The sequence below is a fragment of the Mastigoproctus giganteus genome, chromosome 9, assembly GCF_048544385.1.
Source record: "Mastigoproctus giganteus isolate SK-2022 chromosome 9, ASM4854438v1, whole genome shotgun sequence".
NCBI classification, from domain to species: Eukaryota; Metazoa; Arthropoda; class Arachnida; order Uropygi; family Thelyphonidae; genus Mastigoproctus; species Mastigoproctus giganteus.
In genome coordinates this window covers 32,919,421-32,937,427 of record NC_143583.1, presented here as the reverse complement: position 1 = coordinate 32,937,427, position 18,007 = coordinate 32,919,421, and the positions used below count along the sequence as shown (strand labels likewise).

The 18,007-nt window shown below is 39.4% G+C and overlaps 1 protein-coding gene across 1 annotated transcript in view; it reads right to left on the bottom strand.

The window, feature by feature from the left end:
- LOC150080136 (cell adhesion molecule Dscam1-like) overlaps nt 1-18,007 on the bottom strand; it is a 1,047,872-nt gene that overhangs the window by 337,347 nt on the left and 692,518 nt on the right. The window contains 3 exon segments of the mRNA XM_090381929.1: nt 322-403; nt 405-476; nt 17,078-17,217. Coding sequence (XP_090238055.1) covers nt 322-403; nt 405-476; nt 17,078-17,217 — 294 coding nt within the window.

Sequence of the window (18,007 nt, the reverse complement as noted above, 5' to 3'; positions counted from 1 at the left end):
AAAATTTTATAACATAAGTAAAAAAAAAAAGTTAGCAAAAACAAACATATTATAAAAGCTGAATACAACCAAAGACTCCAGATTTGAAAAAAATTCCATAAATATTGCAGTAATTTAGTTCTTTGTATAGTTAATCCTATATGAATAAAGGTATCCACCGTATTCATAATATGAACAGCATTAAATTATTTTGTAAAGAAAGACATTAATAATTATTATTATGATTATTATATTCTATTTTGATAATAATTATTTCCACTTTTTAATTCAATTTCTAAAAAAAAGAATATTATAATTTAGAAATTATTTTTGCCTCATTACCTCTATTAGTAGTAGTCTGAGAAACAACCCGCGTTGGTTCACCTTCTCCTCGTGCAGTTGAAGCAGTCAGCCAAAATTCATGCACGAGAATGGTCTTGTAAATCTGATACTTTATACTGGAGTTGGCCTGGTGGCACCCGAATAACTGTGGCATTCTGAAATAGTTCTTCTTTAGGATATAAACTTTAAAAAATTTACTTTTAAAACTCGAAGTTCATATTCAGTTTTGATGATTTTTATTTTAATAGGTTTAGTTCTTACATTTTTTTAAAAAAAAAATAAATTAATAATACAGACATACAAAGAAAAATAGGACTTATATCTCCTGTAAAAATAAGTAAGCACAAGGTTCACTTAATGTATCTATGAATCATTTAATATAGGACTTAATAATTTGCCATATAATATTTAACTGTATACAGCTGCACCCTGCTATCATGGGTCACTCAACACTTGTTTGCTCTGCATTTTTTGATAAGCTTCCCCAGAGTTGTGCTCTTTCCCCCAGAGTAGCACTATTCACTCCAAGCACCTTGGGAGGAGTTACTCACTAGACAGCCTCCATAGCACTATTCACTACAAACACCTTGGGAGGAGTTACTCACTAGACAGCCTCCATAGCTGAATGGTCAGGAGAGGAAGTGCAGTAGCACACGCTCTTTGAATAGATTGGGGGGGGGGGGTTCAAACCCTGACTGATAAATATGGTGAATCTGCCAACTCGTACTGGACCAGAATAGCAAATTTTGGTCCATTTCTCTCAACACAAATTTTGGTCCATTTCTCTCAATCACCAAATACAGAGGCTGCGGAAAGGTCAGGGAATGACCACCGCATATCCCCAGAGCAATATGGCCTTAGTTGCTAATACTCCTAAAGAAAAAACCAAAATAACAAAATAAAAAATAACAAGGTGCGATCAAAATGTTGGGGACTGAACGAATATTTGAGAAATTATGAGGTTTATTGGCTAGAGGATGGATCTTCTTCAAAGTAGTCTCCTTGGCAATGTATACTCCCTAATTCTAATGCTTCTGCAAATTCTGTAAGCATTTCTGACAGGCTACCCTTGGAATTGCTTATAGTTGCATCTGAATAAATTTCTGAGGTGAAGTCTATTATTTGGATACCACTTTGGGTGCTTACTTTAGGTAGGTGTTTATTCTCCCCCCCATCCCGCTGTTTTAAAATCGGAAAACAAGTGCCCGATTTTAAAAAAGCAGCAGGGTATAAACACCCTTGGCATGTCAACCTAGGAGGGCAGCGGGGCAGGGTAAAAACAGTGATTGACACCTGCCAATCACTGCCTCTCTTCCTGACTTTTAGTCAAAATTTGGAGTGGTATCCAAGATCAGAATTTCCACCAATTTCCTGTTGTTGCAAATCTGACTTTTCAAAGAGGGACCTTAAGTTTGGAAACAAAAAAAAAATCACAGTGAGATAATAAATCTGGTGAGCATGGCAGAAGGGGGAATACAGTAACAGAGTACGTGACAAGAAATTCTTGAACGTTGCAATTGTAAATACTGAAAAGCACTGAGTGCATAAGGGCATTGTCATGATGCAAGTATCAATTTCCTGAAGTCCATTTTTCCAGCCATTTTCTCCTAAGACCTCTTTTGTAGGACATTATACATAATGAACAATGCCTTGTGAGTCAAAAAAAACAAAAAAAAAAAAAAAAAAAGATAAAATGATTTTCACATTTTATTGAGATTATCTTCCTTTTTTGGCTTTGGAAAAATATGGCGCCTTCCACCAAGAGGACTGGGCCTTTCCCTTCCAGATTATAGCCATACACCCATAATTCATCAGTAATGCTGGAAGAAATGAAGTGGGGGTCAGCAGCACATTGACAAAAATCCTAACATGTTGCTGCTCTCTGTGAGGCAAAAACTTGGTTGAAAGGTGTTGCATTCCCAAATCTTGTGCTAAAACTGATTTATATGTCCCATAAGAAATGTCAGTTTCACTAGCAATGTTGTGGAAATGTTGATCCCTTATGATGAGTATGCAAACACATGTGATTGAATAATTTGTTTATGAAGATGAAGAACAGCCTTAGTAAAGATAATTTTTGATGGCCCTCCTTTAAACTTTGCAAACCACTAAAAGGGTAAAATCCAAATACGTGAAAATAAACACATTGGGAAGGTATTTAGGTGTCACTTTGTCTACTTGTATGTCACAAGAACTTTCATTGTTATGTCCACCTATCCACAAGTTTAATTGGTTGGAGTATTCTTTTAAATGTTCACTTTATTTTATCAATCTGAGAAATTTTTTTCTTAATCTTGTTTAGCTAACTTAAACTATTATGAAGATCACTAATTATTTGTGTACATTTCTAATTTTCATTTAAATTTTTGCTAGTATACAGGCGGCAGTTTGGCACCTTTAAGCATTATTGGTTGATGTTTACAATTATGCCTTCAATGTGGTATAATAGCATTTTAATTACACAATTCGTTATTATTTGATTACACGGTCCATTGTATTCTCTTTCCTTCTTTGTTCTTGTGTGCTCCCTCCATCTCTCTTTATAATTGAATTCTTGAATATGGTTACACCTATTCTAAATTAGTTTGCTAATTTATTTGATTTTTTCATCTTTTAAATTTTTGGGTTTACAAAATTAGTTATCAAATTAATTTTAATTCCTCTAGCTAACTTGCTGTTTAATTTTAGTTAGTAGATGCTAGGTTACATTCTGCATTTTCATTTGGCTTGTCAATTTGATGGGTCAAGTGTTGATGATCCTGCTCAGGTAGCTAACAAACTAAATGAATATTTTGCATCGACATTCACACATGAGGAGTTATTCAGCGAGGGGAATGCCAGAGGTGTATTCAACTCTAGCAGTAAGCTACAGAATCTTGAAATAACTGAGAGTAAAGTGGAGGAGAAACTGTTGAAGATAAACACAAGAAAGGCACCCGGGGTGGATGGGATCTATCCAGTTATATTAAAGGAAGGCAGCAAAGGAAGTAAGCAAACCCTTAGCCATAATTATGAGAGCTTCCTTGGACTCAGGGGAAGTACCCATAGACTGGAAATGTGCAAATGTGACCCCCAATTCACAAAGGAGGATCAAAGGCTGACACAAGTAATTATAGACCTGTGAGCTTAACTTCTGTTCCAGGAAAATTAATGGAGGCACTGGTTAAAGAAGCACTGCAGGATCATTTAGACAAGACTTCAGTTATAGCTCAGACACAGCATGGTTTTGTTAAGGGGATGTCTTGCCTGACCAACTTGATTGGATACTATGATGCAGTCACAAAAGAACTGGATGCAGGGAATAACTTTGATATTATATACTTGGATCTTAGAAAGGCTTTTGATACTGTTCCATGGAAGACTGCTACACAAATTGGACGCAGTGTGACATTGGAGGCAAATTGCTGCTATGGATAAAGGGGTGTGTTGAGGGGGAGAAGACAGAGAGTGGTAATCAATGGACACTGCTCATCGTGGACTGATGTTATTAGTGGAGTCCCTCAGGGCTCAGTGTTGGGTCCATTATTGTTTTCTGTATTTATAAATGATATTGATGATGGTATATATTGGGATTAATGTCCAAGTTTGCAGACGATACAAAGGTTGGCAGGGTTGTCAAGGACACTACTGACACTATGCTACTGCAAAAGGATATGGAAAGGTTGAGCAGATGGGCTGAGAGGTGGCAAATGAAGTTTAACATTGACAAATGTAAAGTACTACACATGGGAAACAGGCAACCCCAGAGCAACGTATCAACTCTGTGGTACAACACTGACAGTGGTAGAGAATGAAAGCGGACCTTGGGGGTGGTTGTGCAGGCAGATATGAAGTTCTACTGAGCAGTGCAGACGGGCTGCAAGAGTAGCTCATGGAGTATTGTCAATGATATACAGGAATTTTTCAGCAGGGATAAGGAGGTGATTATTCCATTGTATATAAGGCGATGGTCAGGCCACACCTAGAGTACTGTATACAGGTCTGGAGGGCGCCTCATTTCAAGAAGGATGTAGAGCTGCTGGAACGAGTACAGAGAAGGGCAACAAGATTAGTGAATGGAACAAAGGGGTGCTCTTACGAGAGAAAGGCTTACGTTTTGCAAATTACAGTGTCTGGAGACTAGGCACCAGCGAGGGTGATCTGATAGAGGTGTATAAAGCCTTGAGATGGTTTTAAGCATGCTCAATGCTGATGGGATTCTTCCTCTAGCTCAGAATAATCACCTGAGAGGGCATAAATTCAAATTGAGGAAAGACAGATGTAGGATAGACGTGCGGAAATTTTGCCTTTAGCCAGCGGGTGGTTGGTTGGTGGAACAGACTTCCATCCCTTGTGGTGGAGGTTGATAGCCTAAATAAGTTTAAGGCTCAGCTGGACAGGTATTTTGAACGAACAGAGGGGTGAAGTGGAAGTGGTTTTTTTTTTTTTTTTTATTGGCTGATGCTGCATAAGCTTGCTTTCTTGCATCAAATGCCTCTCACTAATGCTAATTGCTAATCGCTAATGCTAATTGGAAGGGTAGGCAGTAAAATTTAAAATTTTGTCTTTTAGTTTGAGTTGTTTTCTAATTATTGGGATAAACATATTAGCAATAGCATTAGTAGAGGCATACAATGCAAGAAAGCAAGCTCTACTAGAGCATCAGCCTAAAAAAAAACCCTTTCCCATTTCACCCATCCATTCAATATAAATATTTGTCTAGTTCTGCCTTGAATTAATTTAAGCTGTCCACTTCTACAACAACACCTGGAAGTTTGTTCCGGCAATCAACCACATGCTGGCTAAAGGAAAACTTCCATACGAGCTATTCTACAACTGTTTTTTCTCAATCTGGGCAAGAGGCAGAATTCCGATCAGCATTGAACTTACTCAAAACATTCAAGGCCTTATACACCTCGATCACATCACCTCGAAGGTGCTTAGTCACCAGGCAGTGTAATTTGGAAATCTTCAGCCTTGCTTCATAAGAGCAACCCTTTGTTCCATTCACTAATCTTGTTGCCCTACTCTGTACTCATTCCAGCAGCTCTACATCCTTCCTAAAATGAGGCCTGCATACCTGTATACAGTACTCAAGGTGTGGTCTGACCATTCCCTTATACAAGAGGATAATCACCTCCCTATCCCTGCTAGAACACTTCCTGTATATCACTGACAAGACACCATGAGCTACTCTTGCAGATTGTCTGCACTGCTCAGAAGACTTCAAATCTGACTGCACAATTACCCCCAGGTACTTTTCATTCTCTACCACCTTTAGTGTACTACCACACAGTTGATACGTTACCCTGGGGTTACTGCTACCCATTAACAAATGTAAGTACATTACATTTGTTAATGTTAAACTTCAGTTGCCACCTCTCAGCCCATCTGCTCAATGTTTCTAGATCCTCTTGCAGTAGAATACTATCATTAGTGTCATTAACAACCCTGCCAACCTTTTTTTCTTGTATCGTCTACAAACTTAGACATTAAGCCTGATATACCTTTATCAGTATAATTAATAAATACTGAAAACAACGATGGACCCAACACTGAATCCTGGGGTACTCCACTAATAACATTAGTCCACAAAGAGCAGTGTCCATTGATTACCACTCTCTGTCTTCTCCCACTCAAATATGTCTTAATCCATAGCAGATTTTGCCCTTAATGCCATGCTGTTCCAATTTGTACAGTAGTCTTCTATGTGCAACAGTATTTGCTGTTCACATGGTCCCACAGTATTATCAGTTGGTCCCACTGTACAGAATTAAAAACTGTCTTAGACCTCAATAGTCACTTTTACGAAAGCAAAAACCCTTCCCTTTACCCTTAATAGTAGTTTAATACACCACTGGTCCTTGAGGTTGTCACAGACATTCTCTCAGATATGCCAGACAAGTTGTACTTGCTACCTGGAAGTCTAAAACACTGATGGAACTGATATCAAGGTGACACTCAAGTCAAGTGGACCGATTTTCGGCGAAGCCTGGACAATCTATGACAGCCAAATCCTCTGCTTGCACCTCACGATGGTAGGACGGTTAGTAATCCTAGGTAGAACCTCCATGCTGTTATTTGGTTTTGTTGTTATTTGGTTTTTAGGAGCATTAGCAACTAAGGCCATATTGCTCCGGGATATGCGGTGGTCATTCCCTGAATGACCTTTCCGCATCCTCCGTATTTGGTGGTGACGGGCTCGAACCCCGGTCTAATCAAGAAGCGTGTGCTACGCACTGCTGCTCCTTCCCACCTGGCTACGGAGGCGCAAACCTCCATGCACAAGCACACCATGGGTGACCACCCAAGTGTAAACCAATGTAAGCAGGGATGAGGTGTGGTGCCCACACCATACTGCCTGGTAACACAGAGGGGTAACACCCCTCTGTGTTACCAGGCAGTACTAGGTGGTAGATGACTCTCATCAACCGGTGCAACCACGACTTTGCTTATTGGAGGCTCGAAGTGGTGGAACTCATGTTTAGTCTCCAGATCTAAGTTCCAGTCAACCCTTCCCAATCTCTTCCATCATGCAGTATGTTTGATGATTTTTGAGGTTATGATGAACATCGTGATGAGATCCAATCTTCCTTACATTTCGAGGGTACACCTCTAAAACAGTGTTTGCAGGCCGGCTGCTAGTTAGTATGCCAGACCGAAGCTATTGGTAACTCTCTAGGAGGTTTCCGGATAAGCTAGTGTATAACTTGCTACCTCTACTCTGCCAAATATTGACTGGAGGGAGTCCGAGTAGTGTGTATGCAGGGGGCACTGTCGCGGCCATGTTATGTCAAGGATCTGGGTATATTCTTACCATGTGTACGCCATATCCAAAAATTTCATTACTTCATACAGCATATCCCATCCACTTTTTCTTACTATTGAATACATGAATTGTCAAACTAATAGAGTAAGCTTATCTGTGAAAGGATCTAAACCCCCCAAACACTTCCTAATTAATTTCACAAATATACGTGGTCTCAATTGCATTGAGATGGAATTGAGACCATGTATATTTATGAAAGTATATTTCCACTTGCAGTCTACCAAACTTCATGTATTTTTCTGACAGAGTTTTTGATGTTTGCGTATGTCCGTTCTGATATTCTCTGTCAGAGACTTGGTAATTTGGAATCTTCTCATTTCAATCTTCTCTGGCTTAAAATCTCTCTACCTCATTGTGTCAGATTCATCTGTTGTCTCTACCATTTCCACAACTCCACTAATCACTTGGAGCTCTTTGACTTCCTCTCTTTGCAACTTGACTTTCTCCAGTCCAACTTTCAAAACAGTGAGGTAATTTTCCTTGGTGATTTTAATGTTCACAACTCCAGCTGGCTTCTGTTTTCTAGCCACACCGACCAAGCTGGTCCAGATGCTGGGGCTTTTGCAATTACTAATGACCTTGCACAGATTGCTCATTTACCTACAAGAATATCGGACAATCCTAACACTCTTGATCTTTTACTCACAAACAACCCTTATAAGTACACGGTCAAAGTGAGAGGTCCTTTAGGCATCTCAGATCACAACTTGGTGATTGTCTCTTCTCCAATGGAGCCTTTATCTCATGACTAATCCCAACCTCATATTGTTTGGCATTACAAGAATGCATAATGGGATGACCTGTGAGATTTCTTTTCTTCTTTTCCTTGGTCGGATTACTGTTTCAAAACTTCTGATGCTCAGATCGTTTCAGTGAAATTGTTCTTGTAGGAATAGAATCCTTTATCCCACATTCCACTTTAAAATCTCATCCTTTATGTAAACCTTGGTTTTCCAATAACTGTACTAATGCTGTTCAAGAGAAGAAAGTTGCATATCGTAATTGGCTTGGATCTAATTCTTCAGTTTCATTTTCTGCCTTCACCAAAGCTTCCAACAATTGTATAGCAGTTATTAATCAGTCCAAACTAGAGTTTGAACAGCTAAGAGCAGAAAATTTGCTTCTTTCCCTAATGGTGGCCAAGCAGTGCTTGGCCACCATTAGGGCATTATTTAAAATGCACTGCTTGTGGAGCAATCAAGTACAGGACATGATATTGCCATGGGGAATTTTTTTTGTGTGTGTGCACAATGCAAGGAGTGTAATGAAATCAGGCAACAAATCAGCACTCTTATGGGCCTATATGAGAGCTTGAAGGAGAGGGTGAATGCCCTCGAAGGAACTAAGTTGAGGGGCCCATCAAGCTCTCAGCTGCCCACATCAACGCCAGAGCTTGCACTTGTTCAGCACGCAACACAGCGGCAACCTCCAAGGCAGAATGCGCTGGTCCCACAGGAACTAGCAGTTGTTGGTGACTCTATTGTCAGGAAAAAAGGGAACATGCTTTGTAAAAAGGATAGGTGGAACAGGACCAGGGTATGTCTGCCAGAGGAAAAGGTTGATGATATAGAGCAAATATAATATTTTAAGGGCACAAAAGGTGATATAGTTGTACATGTTGGACTAATGATATCAAGAGTAGGAGACCAGCAGAATTACTTAACAAGTACAGGTCACTGTTGAAAAAAAGCCATGAATTAGGGTTGAATTTCAAAGTGTCTGCAATTCTGCCCAGACACGATAGGAGGGAGTATATGATGAGAGCCTTGTCAATCAATTCAGCCCTGTAAGGATTGTGCAAGGCTCAAGAGGTAGAATTTTTTACAGCATGAACTGTACTTGTTAACAAGAGAGACTGCTTCTACAGGGATGGGATACACTTAAATAGAAAGGGTGCAAGAATGTTTGCTTATGCTATCGAGGCAGTGGTAGGTGGGTCGGAAAACTGCTAGCTTGAGGGGATACAAAGACTAATAGATTAACAGTAGCCACTGGCAGAGGTGAAAGTGATTCTTGCACTGCTTCTATTGGAATGAGCAAAAGCCTGAAAAACAAGATTCAGGGTATTTCAGAGACTGCTGGGAGTCATTGCAGTACAAGTAAACGCATGAGTTGTGTTAGGGTAGCTAAGAATAGAAACAGGTGCATGTATACTTGCGTGTATGCCAATGCTAGGAGTTTGGTAAATAAATTTGATGAATTTGAGGTTTTGCTCAAAGCATCAAAGCATCAGAGACGTGGTGTCACACAGATATAAGGAATGCAGAACTGGAATTTGGGGAGTACAACGTCTACAGAAAGGATAGACAGGATAAGAAAGGAGGAGGGGTTATGCTATTAGTTAAGAAACACATAAAATCCAAGGAAGTGAAGCCAGTCGACATTGCTGGACAGTGAAGTGTCGAGTCAGTTTGGTGTGACATAAGCATTGCGAGATCAAAATTGAGAGTAGGAGTGTGCTATAAGCCTAAAGACTCCGATGAATATAATAAGAAACTGTACAGTGAAATAGAGTGGGCCAGTACATCAGGGAGTCTTATAATGGGAGATTTTAATTTCCGAGATACTGATTGGAATTTGTGGGTTGGTCACTCACACACTAGCAAGGCTTTTGTGGATTTATTGGATGATTGTTTTCTACATCAGCATGTTCGGAAGGCAACTAGAGGGAGTAATACTCTTGACTTGATTATCAGTAGTGATTCTTCATCCATTACGAATCTGCAGAAAAAGGAACCACTAGGTGGCAGTGATCACAGTGTACTAAAGTGGAATTAACTCAAAGAGGTAATTACCATCAGGGGTCAAGGTAAGGGTTATTGCTTTTGTAAAGGCAACTACGATGGTCTGAGACAGTATGTAAATTCTATACAGTGGGACCAACTGAAGATGTTACCAACAGCAAATTCAAAATGGGAAGCATTCAACGAACTTATCTTGGGAGCTACTAGGCTTTACATACCAACTAAGAAATATTGTTCAAGGTTTAGGCCTAAATGGATATCAGATGAATTAATGAGACATATGACAGAGAAGAAAAATGGATGGGATACATATAAATTAACAAGGGACACAGAAGCCTATGATACAAGTTGATCTGTAACACCAAGTTACAAAGGAGGTGAGGCAGGCGAAGGGAGATTACGAGAAATCTTTGGCAAAGGGATGCAAAGAAAAACAGCAAGGAGTTCTTTACTTATGTAAACTCTAGAAGGAAGGGGATGAATCAGATTGATCCACTTGATATCGATGGTTTAACTGTTAATGATCCTGCTCAGGTAGCTAACAAACTAAATGAATATTTTGCATCGACATTCACACATGAGGAGTTATTCAGCAAGGGCAATGCCAGAGGTGTATCCCGCCAGTAAGCAAGAGAATCTTGTAATAACTGAGAGTAAAGTGGAGGAGAAACTGTTGAAGATAAACACAAGAAAGGCACCCAGGATGGATGGGATCTATCCAGTTATATTAAAGGAGGCAGCAAAGGAAGTAAGCAAACCCTTAGCCATAATTATGAGAGCTTCCTTGGACTCAGGGGAGTTACCCACAGACTGGAGATGTGCAAATGTGACCCCAATTCACAAAGGAGGATCAAAGGCCGACACAAGTAATTATAGACCTGTGAGTTTAACTTCTGTTCCAGGAAAATTAATGGAGGCACTGGTTAAAGAAGCACTGCAGGATCATCTAGAAAGGACTTAAGTTATAGCTCGGACACAGCATGGTTATTTTAAGGGGAAGTCTTGGCTGACCAATTTGATTGAATACTATGATGCAGTCACAAAAGAACTGGATGCAGGGAATAACTTTGATATTATATACTTGGATCTTAGGAAGACTTTTGATACTGTTGCACATGGAAGATTGCTACACAAATTGGAGCAGTGTGACATTCGACGAAAATTGATGCTATGGATAAAAGGGTGGTTGAGGGGGAGAAGACAGAGAGTGGTAATCAATGGACACTGCTCATCGTGGACGTATGTTATTAGTGGGGTCCCTCAGAGTTCAGTGTTGGGTCCATTATTGTTTTCTTATTTATAAATGATATTGATGATGGTATATATAGCTTAATGTCCAAGTTTTCAGATGATAGAAAGGTTGGCAGGGTTGTCAAGGACACTACTAACACTATGCTGCTGCAACAGAATCTGGAATGGTTGAGCAGATGGGCTGAGAGGTGGCAAATGAAGTTTAACATTGACAAATGTAAAGTACTATATATGGGAAACAGCAACCCCAGAGCAACGTATCAACTCTGTGGTACTACACTGTCAGTGGTAGAGAATGAAAAGGACCTGGGGGTATTTGTGCAGGCAGATATGAAGTTCTCTGAGCAGTGCAGACGGGCTACAAGAATTACTCACGGTGTCTTGTCAATGATATACAGGAATTTTTGTAGCAGGGATAAGGAGGTGATTATTCCCTTGTATAAGGCAATGGTCAGGCTACACCTTGAGTACTGTATACAGGCCCGGAGACCTTTTCAAGAAGAATATAGAGCTGTTGGAATGAGTACAGAGAAGGGCAACAAGATTACTGAATGGAAGAAAGCTCTTACGAAGAAAGGCTTACGTTTTGCAAATTACAGTGTCTGGAGACTAGGCACCGGCAAGGTGATCTGACAGAGGTGTATAAAGCATTGAATGGTTTGAGCATGCTCAATGCTGATGGGATTCTTCCTCTTGCTCAGAATAATCACCTGAGAGTGCATAAATTCAAATTGAGGAAAGACAGATGTAGGATAGATGTGCGGAAATTTACCTTTAGCCAGCGGGTAGTTGGTTGGTGGAACAGACTTCCATCCCTTGTCGTGGAAGTTGATAGGCTAAATAAATTTAAGGCTCAGCTGGACAGATATTTTGAACGAACAGAAGTGTGAAGTGGAAGTGGGTTTTTTTTTTTTTTTATTTTGGCTGATGCTGCATAAGCCTGCTTTCTTGCATCATATGCCTCTACTAATGCTAATGCTAAAATGCTAAAAAGGATTCTGGTCTCTTGCCAAAGCTATTGGCCACAACCTTTTCCCATCTCTGCTCCCACCTCTGTCCAAACCAGATGGTTCTGTTGTCACTTCAATCAAGGATAAAGCTGACCTACTAACATCCCATTTTTCTTCCAACTCATGTATTAATGATCTTGGTAAAACACCTCCCACCATTCCCAACCTGCTACATTCAATTCCCCCTGTGGTCTTCCATCAAAAGGATGTCAGAAGGATTTTGACAAATCTTGATGCTAAGAAAGCTCCAGGTCCAAATTGTATTTCTCCACTTGTTCTCGAAACCAGTGCTTCTGAATTTACTCCTGTTCTTTGCCACCTTTTTTCACTTTCTTATTCCAAAGGCGTTTTTCCTTCTGCTTGGAAATTTGCTCATATCCAGCCAGTTCCTAAAAAGGGTGAAAAATCCCTCCCAACCAACTATCGTTCAATTGCAATTACTTCCACTCTTTCTAAAGTAATGGAGAAATCAATTTCCCTCAGCATGAATTGTTGAGGAGGCTTCCATCCTGCAGTGCGTTGATAATGCTTGCACTTTACTTTTTTTTTTTTTACAATTAACTGCCAACTCTTAAACTATCTAGAAACCTTCCTTCTGATCAATGATTGCCAGTATGGATTCCGTCAGTGTCGATCCACTGGTGATATTCTGGCTTATGTTACTTATGATTAATTCAATGGAAAAGTTTGGTGAAATACAAGCAGTTGTTCTTGACATCTCAAACGCTTTCGATCGTGTTTGGAATAAATGTCTTCTAAACAAGCTTCCATCTTATGGTTTGCCAACTGTTTTTAGTAATTGATTATCCAGTTTTCTCTCTGATCGCTCACTGAGGGTGATGGTAGATGGCTCTCTGTCTTCTAACTTCTCCACTAATGCCGGTGTCCCCCAAGGTTCAGTTCTTTCCCCCACTCTTTTCCTCTTGTATATCAATGACCTTCTTCCATTGACTGGAAATCCTATCCATAGTTTTGCCGATGATAGCACATAGCATTCAACTTTCCATTTTGATAAACCTTGCCCTGCTCAATCAGCTTCAACTTATTGAAATTCTGCTACCAATTCCTTAAATGTCAACCTCCAGTTAATTCTCCAATGTGGCAAAGAAAACTTAGTTCATTTCAATCCTTCTAAAACTCAGTCTTGTCTTATATCTCACAAAAAGGAGTCTTCTGCTCCTATGCTTATCTTTGGTAACACTCCAATTTCTAGGCAAAATGATATATCTCTTTTGAGATTTACAGTGACTTCTAATCTCTATTGGCCCAAGCACATTACAAATATTGCTTCATCTGCATCTAAAAGACTTGGTTTTCTCTTTTGCTCTCAGCGTTACTTTTCTTCCAAACAGCTGTTCACTCTGTTCAAATCACAAATCCGCCCTGCCATGGAATATTGTTCCCACAACTGGAGTAGTGCCCCCAAAACCTCTCTCAGGCTTCTTGATTCCATTCAGAAGAGGGCAATTATGTTAAATGATGATTCATCTCTAACAGAGTCACTGTCTCATAGATGTACTACTGCATGCCTCTTCTACAGATATTTCAATGGGCACTGTTCTTCTGAATTGTCTTCTATAATTCCCGCTCTCTTTCTTTCAAAAGAGTCTGAACATGTGCTGCCAACATCCATTTACTGTCCAACTCCAAACTCACAGAACCAACTTTTCATCTTTCTCGTTTATCGTCAGTTTGGTGTGACATAAGCATTGGGAGATCAAAATTGAGAGTAGGAGTGTGCTAGAGGCTTAATGACTCTGATGAGTATAATAAGAAACTGTAAAGGGAAAAAGAGTGGGCCAGTAAATGAGAGAGTCTTATAATGGGAGATTTTAATTTCCCAGATATTGACTGGAATTTGGGGGCTGGTCACTCACACACTAGCAAGGCTTTTGTGGATTTATTGGATGATTGTTTTCTACATCAGCATGTTCGGGAGGCAACTAGAGGGAGGAATACTCTTGATTTGATTATCAGCAGTGATTCTTCTTGCATTAAGAATCTGCAGATAAATGAACCACTAAGTGGCAGTGATCACAGTGTGCTGAATTGGGATTTACTCAAAGAGGTAACTACCATTAGGGGTAAAGGGAAGGGATATTGCTTTCATACAGGCAACTACGATGGACTGCGACAGTATTTAAATTCTATACAGTGTGACCAACTGATAATGTTACTAACAGCAAATGCAAAATGAGAAGCATTCAAAGAACTTATCTTGGAAGCTACTAGGCTTTACATACCAACTAAGAAATATTGTTCAACGTTTAGGCCTAAATGGATGTCAGATGAACTGATGAGGCATATGGCAGAGAAGAAACATGCATGGGATACATACAAATTAACACATGACACAGAAGCCTATGATAGATACAAGTTGATCTGTAACCAAGTTACAAAGGAGGTTAGGCAGGCGAAGGCAGATTACGAGAAACTTTGGCAAGGGAGGCAAAGAAAAACAGCAAAGAGTTCTTTACTTATGTAAACTCTAGAAGGAAGGGGTTGAATCAGATTGGTCCACTTGATATTGATGGGTCAACTGTTGATGATCCTGCTCAGGTAGCTAACCAACTAAATGAATATTTTGCATCGACATTCACTCATGAGGAGTTATTTAGCCAGGGGAAAGCCAGAGGTGTATTCAACTCTAGCAGTAAGCTAGATGATTTTCTAATAACTGAGGGGAAAGTGGAGGAGAAATTGTTCAGGATAAACATAAAAAAGGCACCCGGGGTGGATGGGATCTATCCAGTTATATTAAAGGAGGCAGAAAAGGAAGTAAGCAAACCCCTAGCCATAATTATGAGAGCTTCTTTGGACTCAGGGGAGGTACCCACAGACTGGAGATGTGCAAATGTGAACCCAATTCACAAAGGAGGATCAAAGGCTGACACAAGTAATTATAGACCTGTGAGTTTAACTTCTGTTCCAGGAAAATTAATGGAGGCACTAGTTAGAGAAGTACTGCAGGATCATTTAGACAAGACTTCAGTTATAGCTCAGACACAGCATGGTTTTGTTAAGGGGAAGTCTTGCCCGACCAATTTGATTGGATACTATGAGGGAGTCAAAAAGGAACTGGATGCAGGGAATAACTTTGATATTATACACTTGGATCTTAGAAAGGCTTTTGATACTGTTGCACATGGAAGACTGCTGCACAAATTGGAGCAGTGTGACATTGGAGGCAAATTGCTGCGGTGGATAAAGGGGTGGCTGAGGGGGAGAAGACAGAGAGTGGTAATCAATGGACACTGTTCGTCGTGGACTAATGTTATTAGTGGAGTCCCTCAGGGCTCAGTGTTGGGTCCATTATTGTTTTCTGTATTTATAAATGATATTGATGATGGTATATCAAGCTTAATGTCGAAGTTTTCAGACGATACAAAGGTAGGCAGGGTTGTCAAGGACACTACTGACACTATGCTGCTGCAACAGGCTCTGGAAAGGTTGAGCAGATGGGCTGAGAGGTGGCAAATGAAGTTTAACATTGACAAATGTAAAGTACTACACATGGGAAACAGCAACCCCAGAGCAACTTATAAACTCTGTGGTACTACACTGACAGTGGTAGAGAATGAAAGGGACCTGGGGGTGGTTGTGCAGGCAGATATGAAGTTCTCTGAGCAGTGCAGACGGGCTGCAAGAGTAGCTCATGGTGTATTGTCAATGATATGTAGGAATTTTTCTGGCAGGGATAAGGAGGTGATTATTCCCTTGTATAAGGCAATGGTCAGGCCACACCTAGAGTACCGTATACAGGTCTGGAGGCCTCATTTCAAGAAGGATGTAGAGCTGCTGGAATGAGTACAGAGAAGGGCAACAAGATTAGTGAATGGAACAAAGGGGTGCTCTTATGAAGAAAGGCTTAAGTTTTGCAAATTACAGTGTCTGGAGACTAGGCACCAGCGAGGTGATCTGATAGAGGTGTATAAAGCCTTGAATGGTTTGAGCATGCTCAATGCTGATGGGATTCTTCCTCTAGCTCAGAATAATCGCCTGAGAGGGCATAAATTCAAATTGAGGAAAGACAGATGTAGGATAGACGTGCGGATATTTGCCTTTAGCCAGCGGGGCGGGTGGTTGGTTGGTGGAATAGACTTCCATCCCTTGTCGTGGAAGTTGATAGCCTAAATAAGTTTAGGGCTCAGCTGGACAGGTATTTCGAACGAACAGAGGGGTGAAGTGGAAGTGGTTATTTTTTATTTATTTATTTTACTTTATTATTTTTTTTTTTCGGCTGATGCTGCATAAGCTTGCTTTCTTGCATCCAATGCCTCTACTAATGCTAATGCTAGTGTTTACATAAGTAAAGAAGTCTTTGATGGTTTTTTTTTGCATCCTTTGCCAAAGATATCTCTTAATCTGCCCTAGCTTGCGTAACCTCTTTTGTGACTTGATTGCAGACTTGTTTATACCTGCAATAGGTTTCTGCATTGCCTGAAAATTTATATGCATCCCATGAAATTATATTCTCTGCTTCAAGTTTCACTAGTACTTGTGATATCCATTTAGGTCCAAGCTTTGCACAGTATTGCTGAGTTGGTATGAAAAGCCTAATAGCTTCAATGATTATTTCTCTGAATGTTTCCCATTTTGAATTTGCTATTGGTATCATCATCAGTTGGTCCCACTGTATAGAATTAAAACTGTCTGAGTTCACTGCACTCACCTTTATGAAAACAAAAGCCCTTACCCTTGATGGCAGGTACATCTTGATGCAGTAAATCCCAACACTGTAATTGCTGTCATCTAGTGGTTCTTTTATCTGCAGAGTCTTAATGCATGAAGAATCACTGACTGTTCTACCTTTACACATTCCATAATCATATTCTATTACTAAGCTAATACTCAAAATGAACCTTGTTTCTATGAAGATAAAATCAAAATGAAGAAAAAGGTTATATAGAGTGCTTGAATTTCATATGCACTTATCTAATTACCTTTCCACTAATTGCTAGGCTACGCCAGTATAAAGTATATTTAGTAATGACTCCATTTGAATGAAGTGGTGGTCTCCAGCTAATCAAGATGGTATCTGATGACATAATCACTGCTTTGATATTTGCTGGTGCACCAGGAACTATTAAAATAAGAACACATTAACTATAAAAAAAGTTATATGCAATCAGATGTCATAAAAAATCATCAAAGTAATTTAAAAACCTTTATGATTATGAAATATCAATTTAAACGACCATACTTTCAGATTAAAAATTATTCTCATCTCTCTCTCTCTCTCTCTCTCTCTCTCTCTCTCTCTCTCTCTCTCTAATCCTTCTCAATTTGTTGCTACTTACTGGTAAAGGTGTATTGCTCTAACTCAAATAACAATATCAATCTCTAATAACTCTGAAGAACATAGCAACACTAAGATAAAAATAAAGATATAGTTTAATCATATCCAGTATATTTTTATGTTCACAAAAGCAAAATATAATTGACTGTTTAATTCTGTCATTCTTTGAAAATGCAATTTAGTATTTTAATTTTTATAAATATATTATTTAAAAAAATTTTTTTCAATTTAAATGCTTTTATAAAGAAACAGGAAGTAAAACAGCACTAGAAATGTAAATACAGAGCTCGACTCATGTAAAGTTTCTGTGAAATATGTAACAGCTTACAAAAGTAAGTAGCACAACTGAATGGTGACATACCAATAATAGGAAATATACATATTTAATAATAGGATATATACATATACAGTCGATTCCGGTTATTTGGGACACATCGGGACTAGTGCATTTTGGCCCGATTAAGCGGCTGCCCCAATTATCCGAAGTTTCACGTAAATAGTTACGTGAAATAGTTACGTACATTGTACCCCCCCCCCCCTTTTTTTACAATTGGTTCACTGTACAATCAAATCA